The 19,684-nt window shown below is 39.1% G+C and overlaps 3 protein-coding genes across 9 annotated transcripts in view; 1 reads left to right on the top strand and 2 right to left on the bottom strand.

Annotated features, from left to right (window-relative positions):
* L2HGDH (L-2-hydroxyglutarate dehydrogenase) overlaps window positions 1-6,047 on the bottom strand; it is a 40,409-nt gene extending 34,362 nt beyond the window's left edge. For 2 of the 4 annotated variants that reach the window (XM_015080092.3, XM_027065677.2), the window contains exons 1-3: window positions 5,801-6,047; window positions 2,191-2,306; window positions 1,311-1,462 (exon numbers count right to left, since the gene is read on the bottom strand). In XM_015080092.3, coding sequence (XP_014935578.2) covers window positions 1,311-1,462; window positions 2,191-2,306; window positions 5,801-5,934 — 402 coding nt within the window. In that variant the 5' untranslated portion in view covers window positions 5,935-6,047. The remainder of the gene's footprint in view (window positions 1-1,310; window positions 1,463-2,190; window positions 2,307-5,800) is intronic. The other 2 variants (XM_015080093.3, XM_015080094.3) reach the window with 2 other exon arrangements.
* A 28-nt stretch (window positions 6,048-6,075) lies between these two features.
* On the top strand, window positions 6,076-16,960 carry DMAC2L (distal membrane arm assembly component 2 like). Of its 3 annotated transcripts, none has more exons than XM_053224442.1 (6): window positions 6,076-6,176; window positions 9,237-9,447; window positions 12,553-12,664; window positions 13,772-13,980; window positions 14,553-14,724; window positions 15,777-16,960. In XM_053224442.1, the coding sequence occupies exons 3-6, from the start codon at window positions 12,558-12,560 to the stop codon at window positions 15,889-15,891; spliced, it is 603 nt and encodes a 200-aa protein (XP_053080417.1). In that variant the 5' UTR covers window positions 6,076-6,176; window positions 9,237-9,447; window positions 12,553-12,557; the 3' UTR covers window positions 15,892-16,960. The 3 variants fall into 3 exon arrangements, with proteins under 3 accessions (XP_053080417.1, XP_053080416.1, XP_014935582.3); XM_015080096.3 differs by having other exon boundaries at window positions 6,118-6,176; window positions 9,374-9,447; XM_053224441.1 differs by lacking the exon at window positions 9,237-9,447 and having other exon boundaries at window positions 6,079-6,176.
* The window catches only part of CDKL1 (cyclin dependent kinase like 1), a 59,191-nt gene continuing 56,467 nt past the window's right edge, over window positions 16,961-19,684 (bottom strand). For both annotated transcript variants that reach the window (XM_027065678.2, XM_015080095.3), the window contains exon 10: window positions 16,961-19,072. In XM_027065678.2, coding sequence (XP_026921479.1) covers window positions 18,965-19,072 — 108 coding nt within the window. In that variant the 3' untranslated portion in view covers window positions 16,961-18,964. The remainder of the gene's footprint in view (window positions 19,073-19,684) is intronic.

Raw genomic sequence — 19,684 nt, forward strand, 5'->3', positions numbered from 1 at the left:
ATAATTCAAAATGAAATTAAGAAAACATTTCTCCTCACAAAAGCATCAAAAAGAATAAAATACTAAGGAATAAATTTTGCAAAAAAAATGCAAGACCTGTACACTGAAAAATACAAAACATTGTTGAAAGAAATTAAAGAAGATCTAAAAAAAAACTGGGAAGACATTCCCATGCTCATGGTTTGCAAGATTTAATATTGTTAAGATGGCAATACTCCCCAAATTGATCTACAGATTCAACACAATCTCTATCAAAATTCTGAAAATCTGCCCTTTTGTAGCAACGTGGATGGAACTGGAGAGTGTTATGCTAAGTGAAATAAGTCAGGCAGAGAAAAGACAGATACCATATGTTTTCACTCATAGGTGGATCCTGAGAAACTTCACAGAAGACCAGGGGGGAGGTGAAGGGGGACAAAAAAAAAAGTTACAGAGAGGGAAGGAGGCAAACCATAAGAGCCTCTTAAATACTGAGAACAAACTGAGGGTTGATGGGGGGTTGGGGGAGAGGGGAAAGTGGGTGATGGGCATTCAGGAGTGCACCTGTTGAGATGAGCACTGGGTGTTGTATGGAAACCAATTTGACAATAAATTATATATTAAAAAAAATACAGGTCCATACAAAAAAAGTGTACATAAATGTCCATAGCAGCATTATACGTAATAGTCTAATAGCAGTGTTCATAATAGTCAAACATGGGAACAACCTAAATGTCCGTCAACTGAGAAATAGGTAAATAAAATGTGGTATAGCTGCGCAATGGATTATAAAAAGGAATAAAGTACTGATTCACGCCATAAGATAAATGAAGCTTGAGAACATTATGCTAAGTAAAAGAAGCCAGTCACAAAAGACAACATATTGTAGGATTCTATTTATAGGAAACTTCCAGAATAGGCAAATCCACAGAGACAGAAAGTATATTAGTGGTTGCCAGGAGCCGGGGAAAGGTAGGAATAGGAAGTGAGAGGTATAGGCAATGACTGTTAATGCATAAAGGTTTCTTTTTGAGGTAATGTACATGTTCTAAAATCAGACAGTGGTGACAGCTGCATGATTTTATGAATATACTAAAAACCAAATTGAACACTTCAATAAAGGGTGAATTGTATCACATACTGTATATAAATTATATGTCAATAAAACTGTTATTTTTTAAATTACGTGGAGTTAGTCATACCACTTTTTCTAAAGTTATTTTCTAACATTAGACTTTGAAAATTACATAAAGATAGAAAAGCCATTTTTTTAAATTCAACATTACACATGCTAGTTATAAGTAAGTCAAGGCTGTAGTAAAATGCCTTACCTTACCACATTGCTTGTAGGAAATTCCTTTTTGCTTACAATACTCATAGATGAGGGCTGCACCTTGTACACATAATTTAGCTTTTAGAGATTCAGGTTTATAATAAATTCCACTATGTATGACACCACTGTTATGTCCAGTCTGGTGAATAGCTACCGGACAAGAGAAACAGGATAAGAGAAACTATACAAAGTATTCAAAAGCTACAAAGTGGAGGAACAAACAAAGTTGAAGTTAGTAGAGACCACATTATTGAAAATTCTGCCTGAGTTTGTTCTTATAGGCAGGACACCGGTAACTTCTTCTAGTAGCCATCCCTGGTGTCCATGCCACATCCCCTCAGGCCATCTTTCACTTCAGTTACAACTGTGATGCACAAACCCACTCCTCACTACTAGCAAACTTTGGTGCACAAACCCAACTCTCCCTGCTGGCAAACCCACTATAGTTCTGGGTATTCCGCCCCACGGCCTTTTCTAATGTGACAGGAGGGGAGAGGGAGAAGATTACAACTCAATGTCCCCAGGGGCAATCCTCAGCCAGTAGAAACACTAGCTGATGGAAAACTGAGCACAATCCTTGGAAATGTTTATGTTGCCCCTCAGAGGTCCCAGAGGAATCAAGCTCACAATTGCAACCTTGATTATGTACCCTCCTGTGGCTTTTCTTTCTTTCAGGCTTACTCTCCACACTCCTCACTTCTGCCTCCTAAACAACATCTCAAATAATCACCTCTACTCAAGTTCTGGTCCCAGGCTCTGCTTTATGAAGAACCCAAACTAAGGTACTAATAATGGCATTCAACATGAAAGATGCAGAACTGAAATAATGAGCAGGTATTCAGGTTAAGCCCAAAGAGCAACACTGGTAATATACATACCCAAATCTTTTTCCTTTTCCAGAACACCAATGGAAAGTGCTGGATGTCGCAGGATGAGTGCTCTGGCAGAGGCAAGGCCCACAATTCCGCCACCAATAACGACTACATCAAATGAGCTTTAAGAGAAAGTCACCTTTAAAGTATTGCATGTTTACAGTAGATCTCATCAAATTTCGTGTGCATAATTTTCATCAAACTATTAATTTGCAATCATTACAATCAAATATTTATTGGGCTTTCTGATATTGTCTTCTTAAAGGAAAAAGCCTTTAAGAATTACATGCATTGCTGGGTCAGTAATATAAGCTGCCACACCCAGCAGGCAGGGTAACTAGTTCCCAAGCCTCTCTCAATCTCACCCTCCACAGCACTCTGCCTGGGCAGAGTGTTTACTCTGTGTTAAGCATCACACTCTTCTCTACCAACTATTCATTTAAAACTCAAGTGCAGTATTCTTGAGGATAAACCAACACATTAGGTCTTTAAGACTTAGGTCCTTCAAGACACTCAAGTCTTCAGTGTGCAAGAACTTTTTTCTACTGAGAAGGAAACAGCCAGTGAGAATTTCAAACCTTAGGGAAATAACTGATCCAGAAATAGGCTTACAGCCACAATTTTAGCCATGATAAATCCGGATTATACAACCATTTCAAAGATTAGGAAGGGCATGTATAGTCTATCTAATTCAGTAATGAGAAGCAGAAAAAGATTACCTTTAGCACCTACCTCATGCCCAACATATCTACTTTTGTAAGCATATGGCTAATCTTGCTTTTTCTATATCCCATCTATTTCACCTCCTCCTGCATTAAATTATTTTTATGCAAATCCTAAACAGCATCTATAAATATTTCAATGTTATTTCTAAAAGGCTTCTTTAAAACATGCACACAATACCAGTATTCTAATTTTTAAAAATTTACAATAAATGTATTATATCATCAAATATTCACCATAAAACTTTTAGAAGAAAACAAAGGAAAAAACCTTTGGGATCTAGGGCTAAGTGAAGAGAAGACACCAAAAGCATGATCCATATAAGGAAAACTGATAAACTGGACTTCACCAAAATTAAAAATTTTGTTCTGCAAAACATTTTGTTAAGGGGGTAAGAAGACAACCAACAAGTTGGTTGCAAGCCACATATCTGACAAAAGACTCATATCTAGAATATATAAAGAACTCCCACATAAGCCATTTTGAAAATGCACAAAAGACAAGAACAAATTTCATCAAAGAGGATAGATCTACAGATGGAAAATAAGCACATGAAAAGATGTTCACTACCATTAATGACTAGGGAAATGCAAATTAAAACTACAATAAGATGTCACTACACTCCTCTTAGAATGGCTAAAATTTAAAAAGTGGTAACACCAAATGCTGGTGAGAATGAGGAAGAACTGGATCACTCACACACTGCTGGTAGGAATGTGAAGTAGTACAGCCACCCTGGAAAAAGAGTATAGCATTTTCTTAAAAAACTAAACATTTATCTTTGCCGTTGTATAACACACTCACTCAAGTCAGATAATTGGTTTAGGCCTTGACGTTGGCACAACCTCCTTTGTTCTGTTCTCACTCGTACATAGGAAAAACAGATCTTTGGGCTTATATCTTACCCAATTTGGGCCACATCATTGATCTCCCACTCTTCCTCAGGTCATTCTTTGGATTGTTGAAGATCTCCCACTTAAAGGATATAATGGTCTCTTTTTGAGTCCCAAACATGGACTCCACTCATCTCAAGTCTTTCTGTAAGGGAAATTCTAATATTCAGAACCTGGATCCCAGGTGCATGACTTCATGTTTTATACTTCCTTGGGAACCTCTGGTGTACTCTTCTTTTATAAATCAATACTCAGTATTTCTCAATGGATATTCCTTTTATGGCCCTATATTAAAAGCCATGCCTACAATGAAAATAAAAAACTAAGCATGTGCTAACTAAATATGTCTTAGCAACTACACCCTTGGGCATTTATCTCAGAAAAATAAAAACTGATGTTCATACAAAAACCTGTATATAAACGTCACAGCAGCTGTATTCATAAGAGCCCCAAATTACAAACAGTTCAGATGTCCTTCAACTGGTGAATGGTTAAACAAACTGTAATACAACCATATGATGAAATATTACTCAACAACTAAAAGGAAACTGCTGTCAATATAGGCAACACCGTGGATGAATTTCCAAGACGTTATGCTGTGTGAAAAAAGCCAATCTCAAAAGGTTATATACTGTGTAATTCTACTCATAAAACCTTCTCAAAATGACAAAATTTTACAGCTAGAGACTAGATTAGTGATTGCCAAGGGTTAGGAAGGGTGAAGAGATGGTATGTGAATATAAAGGGATTGGTAACATAAGAGATATCTTTGTGGTGTATTTTGTGATGACAGTTACACAAAGCAGCATGATTAAATTGCATAGAAACACACACACACACAATGAGTGCATCTAAAAACTGATGAAATCTGAACACGGTCTGTGTCATACCAATGTCAATTTCCTAGTTTTGATATTGTACTATAGTTAGGGAAGACGCTATCATTGGGGTAAACTGGCTGAAGGTTACCTAAAATCTGTACTTTTGCAATTTCCTGTGGGTCTAGAATTATTTCAAAATAAAAAGTATACACAAAACCCTCACTAACTCTACCTTGTTTCCTTAAGAAAAGCATTCCCAAAATAACTATCTACATACCCCCACTATGAATCACAAATCCTATACCACTCTAATCCTCCAAATTAACACACAGCAGCCAGTCAACTTTTGAAACCTCAACATTTAAGCACTCCCTCTTCTTAAAAACCCTCTAAGTCTCCCAATTCCTTTAGAATAAAGTTCAATGTGTAGTTAAAATCAAATCAAATATCTGTTGTGATGTAGCCTGTCTCCAGTATCATGCCACACCATCTCTATTCCACTAAGCTCCGGCCACATTCAATTTGCCCACCTTCTACTTCCCAAAATATCCAAGAGCTTTCCAGCTTTAATGCCTTAGCATAAGCCATTTCCTTCACAGAGAGCAGAGAAAGACCGTGGTTTCTAATGTGACCTCCAAACTTCAAATCACAGGACACTTACTTGTGCAGGTTTTGACTAGTAACTGAACTGCTTCTCACAGGGCAACTCTATGCAGTGTTTGCCAGGAACTGACGGATTTAAGAATGGTTTCAAATCATCCAAGCAACATCAGGGATGCCAGCTAATAAACAGTTTCTTTGATTGCTTAGTGTGATAGGTCCTTTAACCCTTAAAACGACCACCTACGGGAGAGACTAGGCTCCTACTCACAAGTGAGCCTTTAAGAAGCTTAAGTAACCCACCCAAGAATTGAAAGGGAAGTGGAGGGTAGTACTGAAAACCAGAACTGCTCTAGAGCTCCACTCAACACCGCCTTATTCTTTTCATCCGTCACACAAACACAACCAGTGAATCCTACAGGTAACTCCTGGGATCCGAGGTTGCAGCCAGGGCTCCACAGGACCTCACCTTCACTCACGCCCGGGGCAGGGAAGTAGAGTAGGGGCAGAGGTCCAGCAAGAGGCACCTCCGAGAGAAGCGGTCGCACAGGCGGCGAGGGCAGGCCAGCGGCTACTCACCGGGTGCTAGCTGGGCGGCCACCTTGGCACAGCGGCCAGGACCTCCCCGGCCGGCCTGCGGAGGAGAACCCCCCGGGGAAACCTCCGAGGGCCGGGCCGCAGGCACCGCGGATATAGCGCAGTGCGGGGACCATCGCCTGCGCCCCTTCCCCGTCCTCCCTCAGCCCCCAGAGGTGGTCCCTCGAGCCGGACCCTGAGGGGCTCTCGGCGCTGTCTAATCCCGCCTCCCACTCAGGGGCCAATGGAGCACGTGTCTTCGCCCCACGTGGGAGCGACGCCAGTAGCCAATGGACACGCACGGCGGAGGGCGAAGGGCAGGCCGGCGGCGCCGTAGACGCGGGGCACGCTCGCTCGCTCCCTCCCTTCCTCCAATGCCGTGAGTAGAGGAGCTAGGCCCCGCGCGAGGCGGGAGTAGGGTGGTGGTTACGCTCTGCCCTTTTCCTTCTCCCGCTGCGGGGCTCACTGAAAAGGTAGCCCGCCGAGCCGCGCGTCCTGTCATCTCAGGCCCTGCGTCCTCGGGGCCTTGGGAGAGAGTGCGGGCGTGACTGGGGTGAAAGCTCTCATTTGGGCGGGCCCAGCGGCCTCCCTGCCTCCGGCTCGGCCCCTGTCTGCGGGAGGCCCATTGCTGGCCACCCGCAGGCGAATTCCCCACTGAGGGGCGCTGCCCGTCCGGCCCTAGCTCTCGCTCCGGACGGAGGCCTTGTCGCGGCAACGCCTAGTAGCCTGCGGTCTTCTGGACTTCTTTTTGTAGGGCTCCTGACGGTGTCATTTCTTGGTGTTGTAAATATCGAGCGCCTAGAAGAACCAGATGGGTCTGTCTCTGCCATCATTAGGCAGTCTGTTTCCTTGTCTTAAATCCTGGGTGGAGATGCAGATTTAAACCCACTGTGAGGACCTGGGAATACGGGGCTCTTCCGTACAGGTCTCTTCACCCCGTGTCCTTATCTGTAAAGTGAAGGAGGTGGGCTATGGAATCCCTAAGCGACCTTCCAACTGAAGTTTGGTGATTCGCCCTCACCGTGGCCGTTTAACGCCTGTGCTCAGTGCTTATCGGCAGTTTTTCATTTTTAGGGTCAGAACAGCTGAACAGAACAAAATTAGAATGTTAAAAACTTTATTGCTGGAAGGACTTTGATTTGGTTCCAACTGTTTAGTCTGGTGGCCTGGGGAAGCCACTTCGTCTCTGCCTCAGATCTCTTCTGTGAACTAGGAGTAATAGCTGTGTCTCTCACACAGGGCTGTTGTGTGGATTACATGAAATAAAGCCCAAGGGTGTTTAGCGGAGTGAAATGCAGTTGACCCTTGAAGAGCACAGGTTTGAACAACTCCTGTCCACTTGGAGGCACATGTTTTTCAGTAAATCCAATACAGTACTCTAAATGTATTTTCCTTATGATTTTCTTTTCTCTAGTTTATTATAAGAACATAGTGTATACTACATATAACATGCAAAATATGTGTTAATCACCTATGTTATTGGTAAGGCTTCTAATCAAACAGGCTGTTAGCAGTTAAATTTGAGGGGAGTCAAAAATCCTATGCAGACTTTCAACTGCCCTTAACCCTTATGTTGTTGAAGGGTCAACTGCACTGGATAAATGACTTTTTATTATGTTCAAATGGTTTTACCTCTTGGACAGTTGAATGCCTTTGTTTGTGAAAACAACATAGAATGTTACCTGCTTTTTCCATCACAAATGAAAAAATAATAATAATGAGATGGTTATTCCTTAAATTCAGTTTTTTGTTTTGAGATAATTGTAGAGTCCCATACAGTTGTAAGGAACAGTAGAGATCCTGTGTACCTTTTACCCCTTCTCCCCCCATGAAAACATCTTGCAAATCTGTAGGACAGTGTCATAACCAGGAAATTGACATTGACATAATCCGTTGATCTTCCTCAGATTTCCCTAGCTTTACATTTGTGTGTCTATTTAGTTCTGTTTAGTTTTTATCACATGTGTAGATTGTTGTGTCACCACCACGGTCCAGCTACGACACAGTTCAGTCACCACAAGGGATCTACGGGTACCCTTTTATAACTTCACTCCTTCGGGGCACCCCTTCCCCAATCTGTAATTTTTTGGAATTAGCTATTTTTTACTTAGTGTAATCCCTTGGGATCGTTGTATGTATGAAAGGTTCATTCCTTCTTATTGGGGAGTAGTATTTCATGATATGGGTATACCACAATAGGTTTAACCATTCACCCATTGAAACACATCTGAGTTCTAATTAGCTATTTGGAATAAAGCCGCTATGAACATTAATGTGCTGCTTTTTGTGTGAACCTGTTTTTGTTTCTCTGGGATAAATGCCTAAGAGTCTAATTGCTGGGTCATATAAACAAATGTTTAGTGTTGTAAAAAACAGGCAAACTGTTTCCAAAATGGCTGTACCAGGGCACCTGTGTGGCTCAGTTGATCATCCGGCTCTTGGTTTCGGCTCAAGTCATGATCCCAGGTTTGTGGGACAGAGCCCTGCGTCAGCCACCACGCTGAGCATGGAGCCTGCTTAAGATTCTCTCTCTTTCTCTTCCCTCTGCCCCTCTCCCCCAGTCCCTCGGTCTCTCTCTAAAATAAAAAACAAAAAACAAAGTGGCTGTTCCTTTATACATTCCCACCAGCAATGTTTTGAGTGATCTGGTTCTTATCACCAGCAATTGGTGTTGTCACTTTTTAATTTTTGCCATTCTGATAGGTGTTTAGTGGAGATGGTTATTTTTTAGTTTGCACTGGAGGTAGTGGATTTTTATTACTAGGTTGAATACAGAATTACACATGTTTATGGTCAACTTTCATGGGACGCTTGAGCCCAAAGTAGTGACTTGTTTACCGTGTAATTTTGAGTACATGCTTCTTTGTTTAGCAAGATGAAAGAACTCACAATACATCTGCTCTTTGTATAACTTTTTTGTCTGCTTACCTTCCCCTAGGTTTGACTGTACCTTAATTTGTTTCAGTTAAGTAATTTCAAGTCAAGAGCTTACCTTCCATTCATACACCCTGTAATGTCTTGGGTGTGACATTTTGTATTCATGACACCACCCTCAGCTGAGAGCTCAAGTTCATCTTCCATCCATGTCAGAACGAGTAAGACATTACTTCACTGGATCCCATGTGATGTTGGCTGAGGAATGGCTTTGGGGAACTTTGTTTCCAATTCCTAATGAATTTTTCTCTTTCTTTTCACTAGACTCTATACACCTCAGGAATAAGAGTTGGCATCAATATTGGGTGATTTGCAGTGAGGTGGGGTTGTAATTTGGGGGAAAATCTCCCCAAATCTGCCACTTCACATTTTTATCACCCTCAAGAAATAGTTCTTTAGTTCAGTCTTTTGGGCCACTTAGTTAGCCATGGCTTTGGATAGCCCAGCTAAGTAAAAACAAAACTTCCACTGTTATTTTTATTAAAAAAAATTTTTTTAATTTTAGGTAGGCTCCATGCCCAATGTGGGACTTGATTGAACTCACAACCCTGAGATCGAGAGTTGCATGTTCTACAAACTGAACCAGCCAAGCACCCCAGAACTTCCACTTTAAAAAAAAACTTACTTTTCTTATGCAAACAGGGGAACCCTCAACCAAAGTTACTCAGAAACATTTTGTGTGTATCCTATTTTGAATCACAGAGATCTAGCCTTCTGTAAGTAACAAGCATAATTGCAATTTTTAGAAACATGTGCTTTCAGCCAGGTTATGAGAGTAAGAAGGAGCTTTTTTAAATGATTTTTTAATTTCTGAATTATTTATTGAAGCAATAATTTAGTAGTGGCTATTTTTTTTTTTTAGCTTGCTGTTAACTGGTTTTTTTCCCCCAATCATTAGAGCTAAATTCACCAACTCACCACTAGAGGTCTCCTCTTTCCCTATAGAAAACATTTCCGGAAGTAACTGCTTGAATTCTAAAATCAGCAGGGGTGCAGTTGAGAATGTAAAACCCGACCAATTTATTATTTTTTTTTACCTTTATTGCCAAGTAAAACTTTTATATTCATGTTTAAAGTATTTTAAATATAATAATCTAGTATTTTTAGAGATCCTAGCTGGAGTAAATTTAGCCTTTCCTTTAAACTGAATTATAAGGTGAACCAAAATGAATCAAGTGAAGGTACTCAATTTTCACAGACTATTCTAATTTACTTAATAACAGTCTCTCTCGTTTGCCTTTCTCTATGGAAATATATCAACCATTGAAGACCACTAATTAGTAAATATCTATTAAACTCTTGAATTTGGTGGATGGGAATGTGCTAGGTGCTAAGAAAAATGGAAATGAATAAGATGTAATCCTTGCTCTCCTTTTTCCTCTGCACACTTTTCTTTTTGTCTGCCTAACTAGAAACTCTTAATTATCCTTTAAGACCCTCTCAAAAGACACCTCTAGTGTGAAGCCTTCCCTTCCCTCCCTCCTCTTGTGTTTCACAGAACTTGTTAATATCTCTGTTTAGACATATTGCATGCTATTTATTTGTTTTTATGTTGTCTGTCTTCATTAGAGTATATATTCTATGAGGACAAAGAACCTTGTCTTTCTCTGTCTCTCCTTTGTTGTTTTTTAATCTTACCATTGTATCTCTGGCACTAAGTATAGCAGATATTCAATAAATACTTACTGAGTGAATGAATGAATGGATGGGTAGAGATGGCATTTGAATCAGGTCTTGAGGCTGGGTAAGATTTCCACAGACAGGATGGGGATGGAGAGCAGGGAGGGACAGGAAATAGGACAGCCTAAGTTGAAGCTGGAAAGTCCAGATAAATGAGATTGGCAGCCAGTTGAGTTATCAGAGGTGGGCACAGGTGGAGAGAGCTTTAACAAAAAGTTGGAAAGGGCTGAGAATGAGATAGTGATAGCAGGTGGGAAGTTTGCGGTGATGAAGGCAGATGATGGTAGAAAAGAAATGAAGAATGGAGGTGATCCCGGGTTCTGTCCTCAGACCTCATCTCTCACTGTTCTGTAGCCTCAACATCTGCAGTCACTTCTCAGCTCTAGGGTGGTTCCCACTCAGGCCTCTTTCTAGTCTTCTTATTCCCAAGTTCTAGTACCATCCATTGACTGAGGAAAAAGCTCTGGACTGGTAGGAGAGAGCACTTGGTTCAGGTCTCCGTGCTGCCACCAATTAGCCATGAAACATTGAGTAAGTTCTTTTAAACATAGGCAGTTATTAAATCTCCACCTTGTTCCAGAAGGGATTTAGGGTGTCAGCAAGTTACTTAATATGAGGGCCTGTTTCCTCATCTCTAAATGGTCTAGGTGGTCTAAGTTCATTCCAGTTCTCCCATTTTGTGAATCACTCTAATAATTTGTTGGTTATCTCCACTTAGAAGTTCTGCTAACACTTCATAGTTAGGATATGAAAAGCTGGGGATGGGGGTGGGAGAAACCTACAGCTGGTTCTCCTGACACTGATTTCTATTCATGGCATCACCATCCAACCGGTGACCCAAGACCAAAACTTAATGTCATCTTCAACTATTCTGGCCCTTGCCAGAACATCTCACTGAGATGTGGAATCCACTCTGTAATGTTGTTCCCATTCTTTCCCCATTTGGTCCTTTCCCATGGCTATGCGTAGTTGAAGCCCTTGTTAGCTGTTTCTTTGTTTTTTTCTATTGACCCTCAGTCTTGATGTTGTCCAAATAACATTCTGAAGCATAGCTCTAACATGCCAGTGCTCTTTGCTAAAACCTCAGTGACTCCCAACTGCCTGTGGAAGATAATCCAAATTCCCTGGCTGATCAGGCGAGACCCTTCCTGATGTGACTGTGTAAATTGTCTGCCTCCTCTTCTCATGATCCCCATGTGCTAACCAAACTGAGCTACAGCATGCCTTAAATATTTCTGCCTCAGCTAATCACCTGACATACCTTCTCCTGGCATTTTGCCTGTTGAAATCCTGGTCTATCCTTATTTTACCTCTTTAAGGAATTTTCAGGTTCTGTCATTTATTTTAACGACTTGTTAACTTGTTTTATCTCACTTCACCCCACAGTAAGTTTTCAGCAATCCAAAGGCAGAAACCACACTTCATTTATCTTTGTTTTCCTCTGACTTAGCACACTCCTAGAGAAACTTGAACTGAATTAAATCAGATTGAGACTCAGTTCAGAAATCACTTTCTCAACTCATGCTCATAGATTTTTACAGGTGGAAATCACCTGAGCAAATCATCTGATTTTACAAGTGAGAAAAACAAGGGTCACAGAGGTGAAGTTACTTGCCCAGTCTGTCCTAGCTGCCCTTGCCTTTGTTTGCACTATTCTGGTGATACTACTTGCAACCTTGTCTTAGAAAGGTCTGTTTTCACGGCGCCTCTCCCTTCCTGAATATAAGCGTCTTAACCTCGACACATTGCTCCCTAGGTGATTTAAGTTTGTCATTTTGATACTGGAAATGTAGATTGGGAGTAGCTGGTTTCAGCAAATGTGTAGGTGGACTGCCTGAATGGTCATCAGGTGGCGACACTGCAGGCAGACTCCAACCCAAAGTTGAAGAATGAAACTTAATATCAAGGCTGGAAGGAACCTTCCAGACCATCCAATCCAGCCTCTCTATTGTTTTTTTTGCAGCAAAGAAACCAGGAAACAGAGACAGGAGTGACTTGTTCAATAACTTTCAGTGGCAAATGACTCATCAACTTCATTGGCACAAGAGCATTGACTTTGAAGTTGTAAAGCAAGTTACTGTGTGTTTGGGACTCTGATTGCCAGCTGATAACCTTATACGAATACTGTTTTGTGTGTCTAGATCAAATGATGCTGTTTGGAAAAATTTCCCAGCAGCTGTGTGGCTTAAAGAAACTCCCATGGTCATGTGACTGCAGATACTTCTGGGGCTGGTTGAATGCAGTGTTTAATAAGTAAGTTACTCTAAGGTGAAGAAACATGGTAATTATTATAGCTGATGAGATTCCAGTAGCTAATTTGGTTATTTCTTGTATGTCAAATATCTTTTTTTTGTACAGTTTGTGCAATATGATCCTAATTTTGTTTAATAACAAAACATACATACAAACATTGAATAAAGACCAGAAAATATTAACATTACTAATATAAAATATTAACTAATTGGGTTCCAGTCAAGATTTCAGTGATTTTTGTTATTTCTCCTTTCCATACCATTCAAGTTTTCTAAAATGAAAGGAATCTTAAGGGATGTAGTTAGCCTTTTAAATACTACCATGGGGACTCAAGTTTCTTAAAAAGTGGGTGGCATGCTTTGAAATGTCATTTTGAGGGGTGCCTGAGTGGCTCAGTCGCTAAGCGTCTGACTCTTGATATCAGCTCAGGTCATGATCTCATTGTTTGTGAGTTCAAGCCTGTGTCGGGCTCCACTGTCAGTGTGGAGCCTGCTTGGGATTCTGTCTCTCCCTTGCTCTCTGTCCCTACCCCACTTGCTCTCTCTTTCCCTCTCTCTCCCTGTATTAAAATAAACATTTAAAGATTTAAAAAAACGAAATATCATTTTGAAACTAACGAAACTCATCTGCTTGTTGCTTAATACAGCTTTAATACCAACTAGCGAGAAAGGCAAATGTAAAAATTAAATAATTAAAAATTAATGACATTAATTTGAACAGATTTGAAATTATTCCATTTTATCTTTTATCATTAAAAAAAAAACCAATAACCCAGTATAGTCGTTCATTCAACACATAGTTACCGAGTACCTACCTCCTGGTGTCAAGCACTGTGCTACATGTGAATCAATGAAGGTACATGTCTGCCTGATAAACTCATATACAAACAATAGGCCTAGACAGAGTTCACTTGGGAACAAAAGAAAAACAAAAAAGGGAGCCGGAAGAGCCCTCATGTTTTTTTACATGACTCTCACGAGTATACTTCCCTCCCTCTCAGTCATTTGAAAGGAAAAGTTGTTGCTGTACTGTATTTATGTTGACGGACTGCCATTAAGCAGCTATTGATTATACTAAAAACGAACTATTTTTGTTCTTTGCCGACAGAGTGGATTATGAACGCATCAAGGATGTGGGACCCGATAGGGCAGCATCGGAGTGGCTGCTGCGCTGTGGGGCCATGGTGCGCTACCACGGCCAGGAGAGGTGGCAGAAGGATTACAACCACCTCCCCACAGGACCTCTGGACAAGTACAAGATTCAGGCAATTGATGCCACCGACTCTTGTATCATGAGCATTGGATTTGATTACATGGGTAACTACCCTGTCATTTGCTTATGGGAAACGGAGGTGCTTTGCAGTGACATTTTGTTGCAGTTGATTCACTGTTACAGTCAGAGGTGTGTCCTTTTTTGCCCTTGTCAGTACAATCCAGCTTGTTTTTTCCTGTGTATGATTTTTTTTAATTAAATAGATATTACAAACACCTTCCTCTCCTTTCTCCTTCCACTAAGATTATCTCTACATGCCTTTATTTTGTGCTTATTGGTTTAAAATTCAAGGCCTGGTTTATCAAACTGTCAAATTTCTGTCATTTGAGAAACCCTCAATAATGTGAGAATAATTGTACACATACAGCTTTTGCTGGTGTGGGCCCTTCTTTCCTCCAGTACATGGGCATCTGATTACAGAATGGACCTATATTATATAGTGAATAGTTTGTATGGTTAATAGGGTGACTAATGAATCCAAGTTTTCCTGGGGACTGAGAGGTTTCTGAGGACATAGGATTTCCAGTCCTAAAACCAGAATAGTCCTAGGCAAACTAGGATAGTTGGTTATCTTAATGGTAAAGCAGATTCTTAAAATGTATCTTTTATCTCCTAGAGGGCCTACAGCATGTTGAAAAAATAAGGCTATGCAAGTGTCATTATATCGAGGATGACTGTTTGGAGAAACTTGGTAAACTTGAAAATTTACAAAAGAGCGTATTGGAAATGGAAATAATTTCATGTGGGAATGTCACAGACAAAGGCATCATTGCTTTATATCACTTAAGGTAGGTGGTCAGTGCCAAAATGGAAACTTGATAATGTTAAAAGTGAATAATTAGAATTTAAATTTTAAAAAACTTTAAGTAAACTCTACCCACAACATGGGGCTCCAACTCACAACCCCAAGGTCAAGAGTTGCATGCTCTACCAACTGAGCCAGACAGGTTCCCTGAATAATTAGAATTTAAAACAATTAAGAGGTGGAGCCTTTTTTTTAAATTCAGAAAAATATAAGAAAATGACTTAACTTTCTTCCAAAATAAAACAGTTAAAATTATCAACCTTAATACATTGTTTTATTGCATTTTTAAGGGGGCATCTTCTTTGAAAAGTAAATGTACATCAGGCATCTAGCATGGTGACCGCTACAATAGGCCATCAATGGGCATTTGCCATTATCCTTCCTGTCCATCTTTCGAAGAATTTTTCCTGATGTTCTGACAATAACCTCAGTATCACAGAAAGTTTGAGAAATTTTAAGTTAATTTTTTTTAGTAATCTCTGTACCCACCCTGAGGCTCAGACCCACGACCCCTAGATCAAGAGTCTCAACGCTCTACTGACTGAGTCAGCCAGGTTCCCCCATCCCCACTTTTAAGTTTATTTTTTTTTTAGTAGAGAAATTTTAAGCATCAGAACCAAAGGTAGTAGACTGTCTCTTATATTAGTTGAAGGTTTGAAGCTTCATCTTTTAATGAAGTTCTTTTAAGAACTTTCCCATTTTTTTTCTTTTCTGGATTAAGATTCATATTTAGTGTTTCACATGCAAAGGAGTTCTATGGCATAATACATACACTGTATTTGGAAAGATCCAGCTAGAATTACTGATATAATTCAGAACAACTCAACTTTCCAAAGTCTGGCTTAGCTCCTAGAATGAATTTCATTTAAAATAGCACTCTTAACACTACTGTTCTAAAAGTCATTTTGAAAGTATAGTGTAATATAAACACATTCTATGTGAAATGTTTTTTAGGCCAGTGAATACAGTTTATTGTTCATGCTATAAGAGTAAAGGCAAAACCAAAGTAGCTTTTTTTTCCTTCTCTTTTTGCAGAAACCTGAAATATTTATTGTTAAGTGATCTTCCTGGAGTAAGAGAAAAAGAAAACCTTATCCGAGCCTTTAAGACAGCACTGCCTTCTCTGGAACTAAAATTAGACTTGAAGTAAAATAATCATATTTAAGAAGTATTGTATTTCAATATAAAGTATCATTTGAAATTGTTGATCCTAAACATCATAAATATTATATAATAATCAACAGACCCTAAGGATATTCAGTCATGACATTTCAGAAGCAGAGTCCATCATGTAGAAAATATTCAGACATGACTCACTGAAGTTACTAAGTTGGAAGTAAAAATATATGTACATTAAATCCTTTTAGGAAAAATGGAAACAAGGTAGCAGTTTAATTCTAATATGTTCCTCATTTTATATAGAAATCTGTACAGTATGTAGATACTGACAGAGTTCTTTAAAGTGATTTAAATGTGCAACACAGATATTCTTTATTGTATTTTATCAGTAATTTATGTTAATGTTACATTTTACTTTAAAGCTATTGAAGCATGTTACTGTAAATGTATAGTTATGAAAAACTGAAAGCTACGTTTCAGATTCATTGATGAATTATGAAAGGCAGTCATTGGTTGTTGAGGCATCCATATTGCTTCCCAGGATTTGCATTCATTTCTCATGACCCTACATTCCTTTGTTCTTTATAACCTACACCTTTCTCTGAATGAATAGTTTCTGGCTAATTTGTCTATTTTGTAAGCTTAGTCGGGTGTTTTATTAAAACTAGACATAAATATTTGGCTGAATTCAAATAGTTTTGCAACTGCAGTAGAACAAAGGAAATAATCATGAAGACCATACTTTTTGCTTAAATTAAAATACTGCTTTAAACCAAAAATTTTGACATGCCAACTAGAAACTAATTTAAATTTCCCCATATATGTTGGGTACTGCTTCCTATGACTTCAAGGGACATCAAAAAGAAGTATAAACACAAAATTCAATTTATATCTAGAAAGCAGTGATAAAGAATATCACAAATAGGTAAAAACAGATCTTTAATTTTACCTGCTTGAAATGGCCCTGGTTCTATTATTGTTAATTATAGGCCAACTTGTCTGTAGATTTCTGTATGTCTGGTTCTTGAACATAAACTATACGGTCTTGAATAGAACCTTAGCTGGAAATAATTTTAAAATAAACACTGTATGATGCAGCATTGGGGTAGAAAAAGTGGATTTTAATTGTGTTTAGAAACCAGCTTATGTAAATAGCACATACCACAAATGACATACTATTTACGAATAATTGCCACTGTCATTTACAAAATCAGAAAATAACAAATTAAAAAGAGTAGGTTGTAAAACAGTCTTATGTGAAACAATAGTGACTCCATGCTGAATGAATGATTACAGATATGGTTGAATTAAGCATTAGTGCACATTTAGAACTCATTAGAAAAAAATGAATGCTTCCATCTCAGATTTGTTTGCTTATTGTGTGGTGAGGCAACTAATTCACCACAATTTAGTCTGCAACTACTTTTGTATTCTAAATGGTTTTCTATAAAACTACTGGATAAATTAGGCAGTTATAATCATCTGCCTCGTCAAGTACATTGTTTTGGGTTAAAAAGAAAAACACAAAATGTAAACTCTTCACAGAAGTGGGCTGTCCTTCTTTGCCATTTGAATCAAAGCTACATAAGAAGAATCAGATAATGCCGAGACTAGTATTTAACCCACTGTCAGCTCCTTGCAAGAAGCCACATACATCAGGAAGCCTTAGAATATCATTAACCTGGCTGGAGTAGCCAAAATTATTGAACAGATGCCTAAATTTGGTGAGTTACTTAGCAGTAAAGAATAAAGTCATATGCTGTCATGAAGGAAGTTACTATAGCAGTAAACTAGTAAGAGTACAGAAGAAATGTTCTGAAGATACCGTAAAATACAACATCTAAAACTATGGCTGAGAATGACTAGGACACAGCAGCAGCCCATCAGCCAAAACTGGCAGTCAGCTATAAGAAACAGACGTGAGCTTCATTTTACCCTGTGTTCAGGGGACAGGAGTGATGAAGCTTTTTGAAGAGTGGTAGCCCGCGTCAAAGCTAATTATAGGTCATCATTTCAAGTCTCACAATACAAAGCTAGGAATCTTCAGTATCAATTTGGACTACTCTATTATTTTTATCAGTTCTTAGCATAGTATATGTATACACACACTTATATGTGTACAGACACATATGCATATGTATACACATACACATACAGATAGCATAAAAAAGTATTTCAGGAAAAATAGGAGTTTACAACCTCACGTCTTTCATGATCCAAGTAAAAACTCAAGCAATTTCTTCCAAATCCCAGATTACTGTAGATAGTGCTGCCCATAGATCTGTCTCCAAGTCTGAGGCTGAGCTGGAGAGAATGAAGAATAATTACTCTCAGGCTGATAGGCTCAGTTCCCAGGAAGCCTGCAGGGCTCGTTCTACCTCTTGATCGCCTTGGTCTGCCGCCAGCCTTCACACCACTGTTTGCATGGGGAATTGGGTAACCTGTGGATGGGTTATATAAACCCATCTTGCCTGCAAAAATGACTAAGATGCATCCTTTACTAAAGGTAAAGACCAAAGCATATGTAAGAAATGTCTAGAAATATCATTAAATTTGTAATTTTGTTATGATAATCCATGATTTTTAAAAATATTAAGCAACTCTTCAATATTCCAAAAATGTTTTAAAATAGGAAAATCAAGAAATAGAGCAAGCAGGAAATGGGATTTTAAACATTTTGATTTCAGGAACTAAAAGGCAGGGGATAGGACTCCATGTGAAAGAGATACAAGAAATACGTATGGGTGTTTTGTAATCCATTTTTCTTGTTGCATATAGTACAGTTGAAGCATAAATCTTTATCACATCTCTAATCTTGCCAGATATATGGGCCGCAGCTACAATTTGTATTTCTGTCAATAAACTCAGCTACTTAGATACAACAAAAATGCAAGTGAAAATCCAAACAAGTTTTTTCCTTTCTGTTCCAGTCACCATCAGGAAGCATGGAAGAAGGCTGCCTCTGTAATTCCCCTTCCGATTCTGCCAGCTGGCCTCCCCCAGGTTATTACTTAGGTTTTCTCCTGATGTTCTTAAAGCATTATGATTATTTTCAATCAAGTTTGTAAGTTCGGTTCCTTTTTCATCATCAATCTTCAAGCTCCTTAAATGTTTGGAAAACGGGAGTTGAGTTTCTTCAAGTTACAGTAGTACTTCTTATTATCCAAAGCTGGAAGGAAGCTGCTGCTAGTCAGCTGGGGTAGGTACTGCAGCTGAAAATACAAAACACAGGATCAGGTTCAACACCACACACTCTTTGTTATTGATAACATATCACAAAAGAGGTAAAGAAGTCCATTTTTCAGCATGGAAATGCTTTTTCTGCACAGAATCCCAGGTTCTGAGTGAAGACAAAATGTTTCAATTTGTTCTTTTTCCTTTTAAAGATTTCTTTTAAAAAAATTTTTTTAACATTTATTTATTATTGAGAGACAGAGACAGAGCATGAGCATGGGAGGGGCAGAGAGAGGGGGAGACACAGAATCCAAAACAGGCTCCAGACTCTGAGCTGTCAGCACAGAGCCCGACGCGGGGCTCAAACTCTTGGGCAGTGAGATCATGACCCGAGCTGGAGTCTAACACTTAACCGACTGAGCCACCCAGGCGCCCCTAAAGATTTCTTTTATATTAAAAAGCAAAACATTGCACATTTGAGAAAATTTAGAGAATATGAAAAAGAAGGAAAAATCTACATATTAACATTAGGAAAAAACCACATAGATTTACAGGAGTTAAGAGCTTGCTGGGACCTTTGGGATCATTTAAGCCAATGTGTGATCTTAGAGCCAAGAAAACTGGTGTCTGGAGCACTTAAACAATTTGCC

Source organism: Acinonyx jubatus, chromosome B3 (genome assembly GCF_027475565.1).
Source record: "Acinonyx jubatus isolate Ajub_Pintada_27869175 chromosome B3, VMU_Ajub_asm_v1.0, whole genome shotgun sequence".
NCBI classification, from domain to species: Eukaryota; Metazoa; Chordata; class Mammalia; order Carnivora; family Felidae; genus Acinonyx; species Acinonyx jubatus.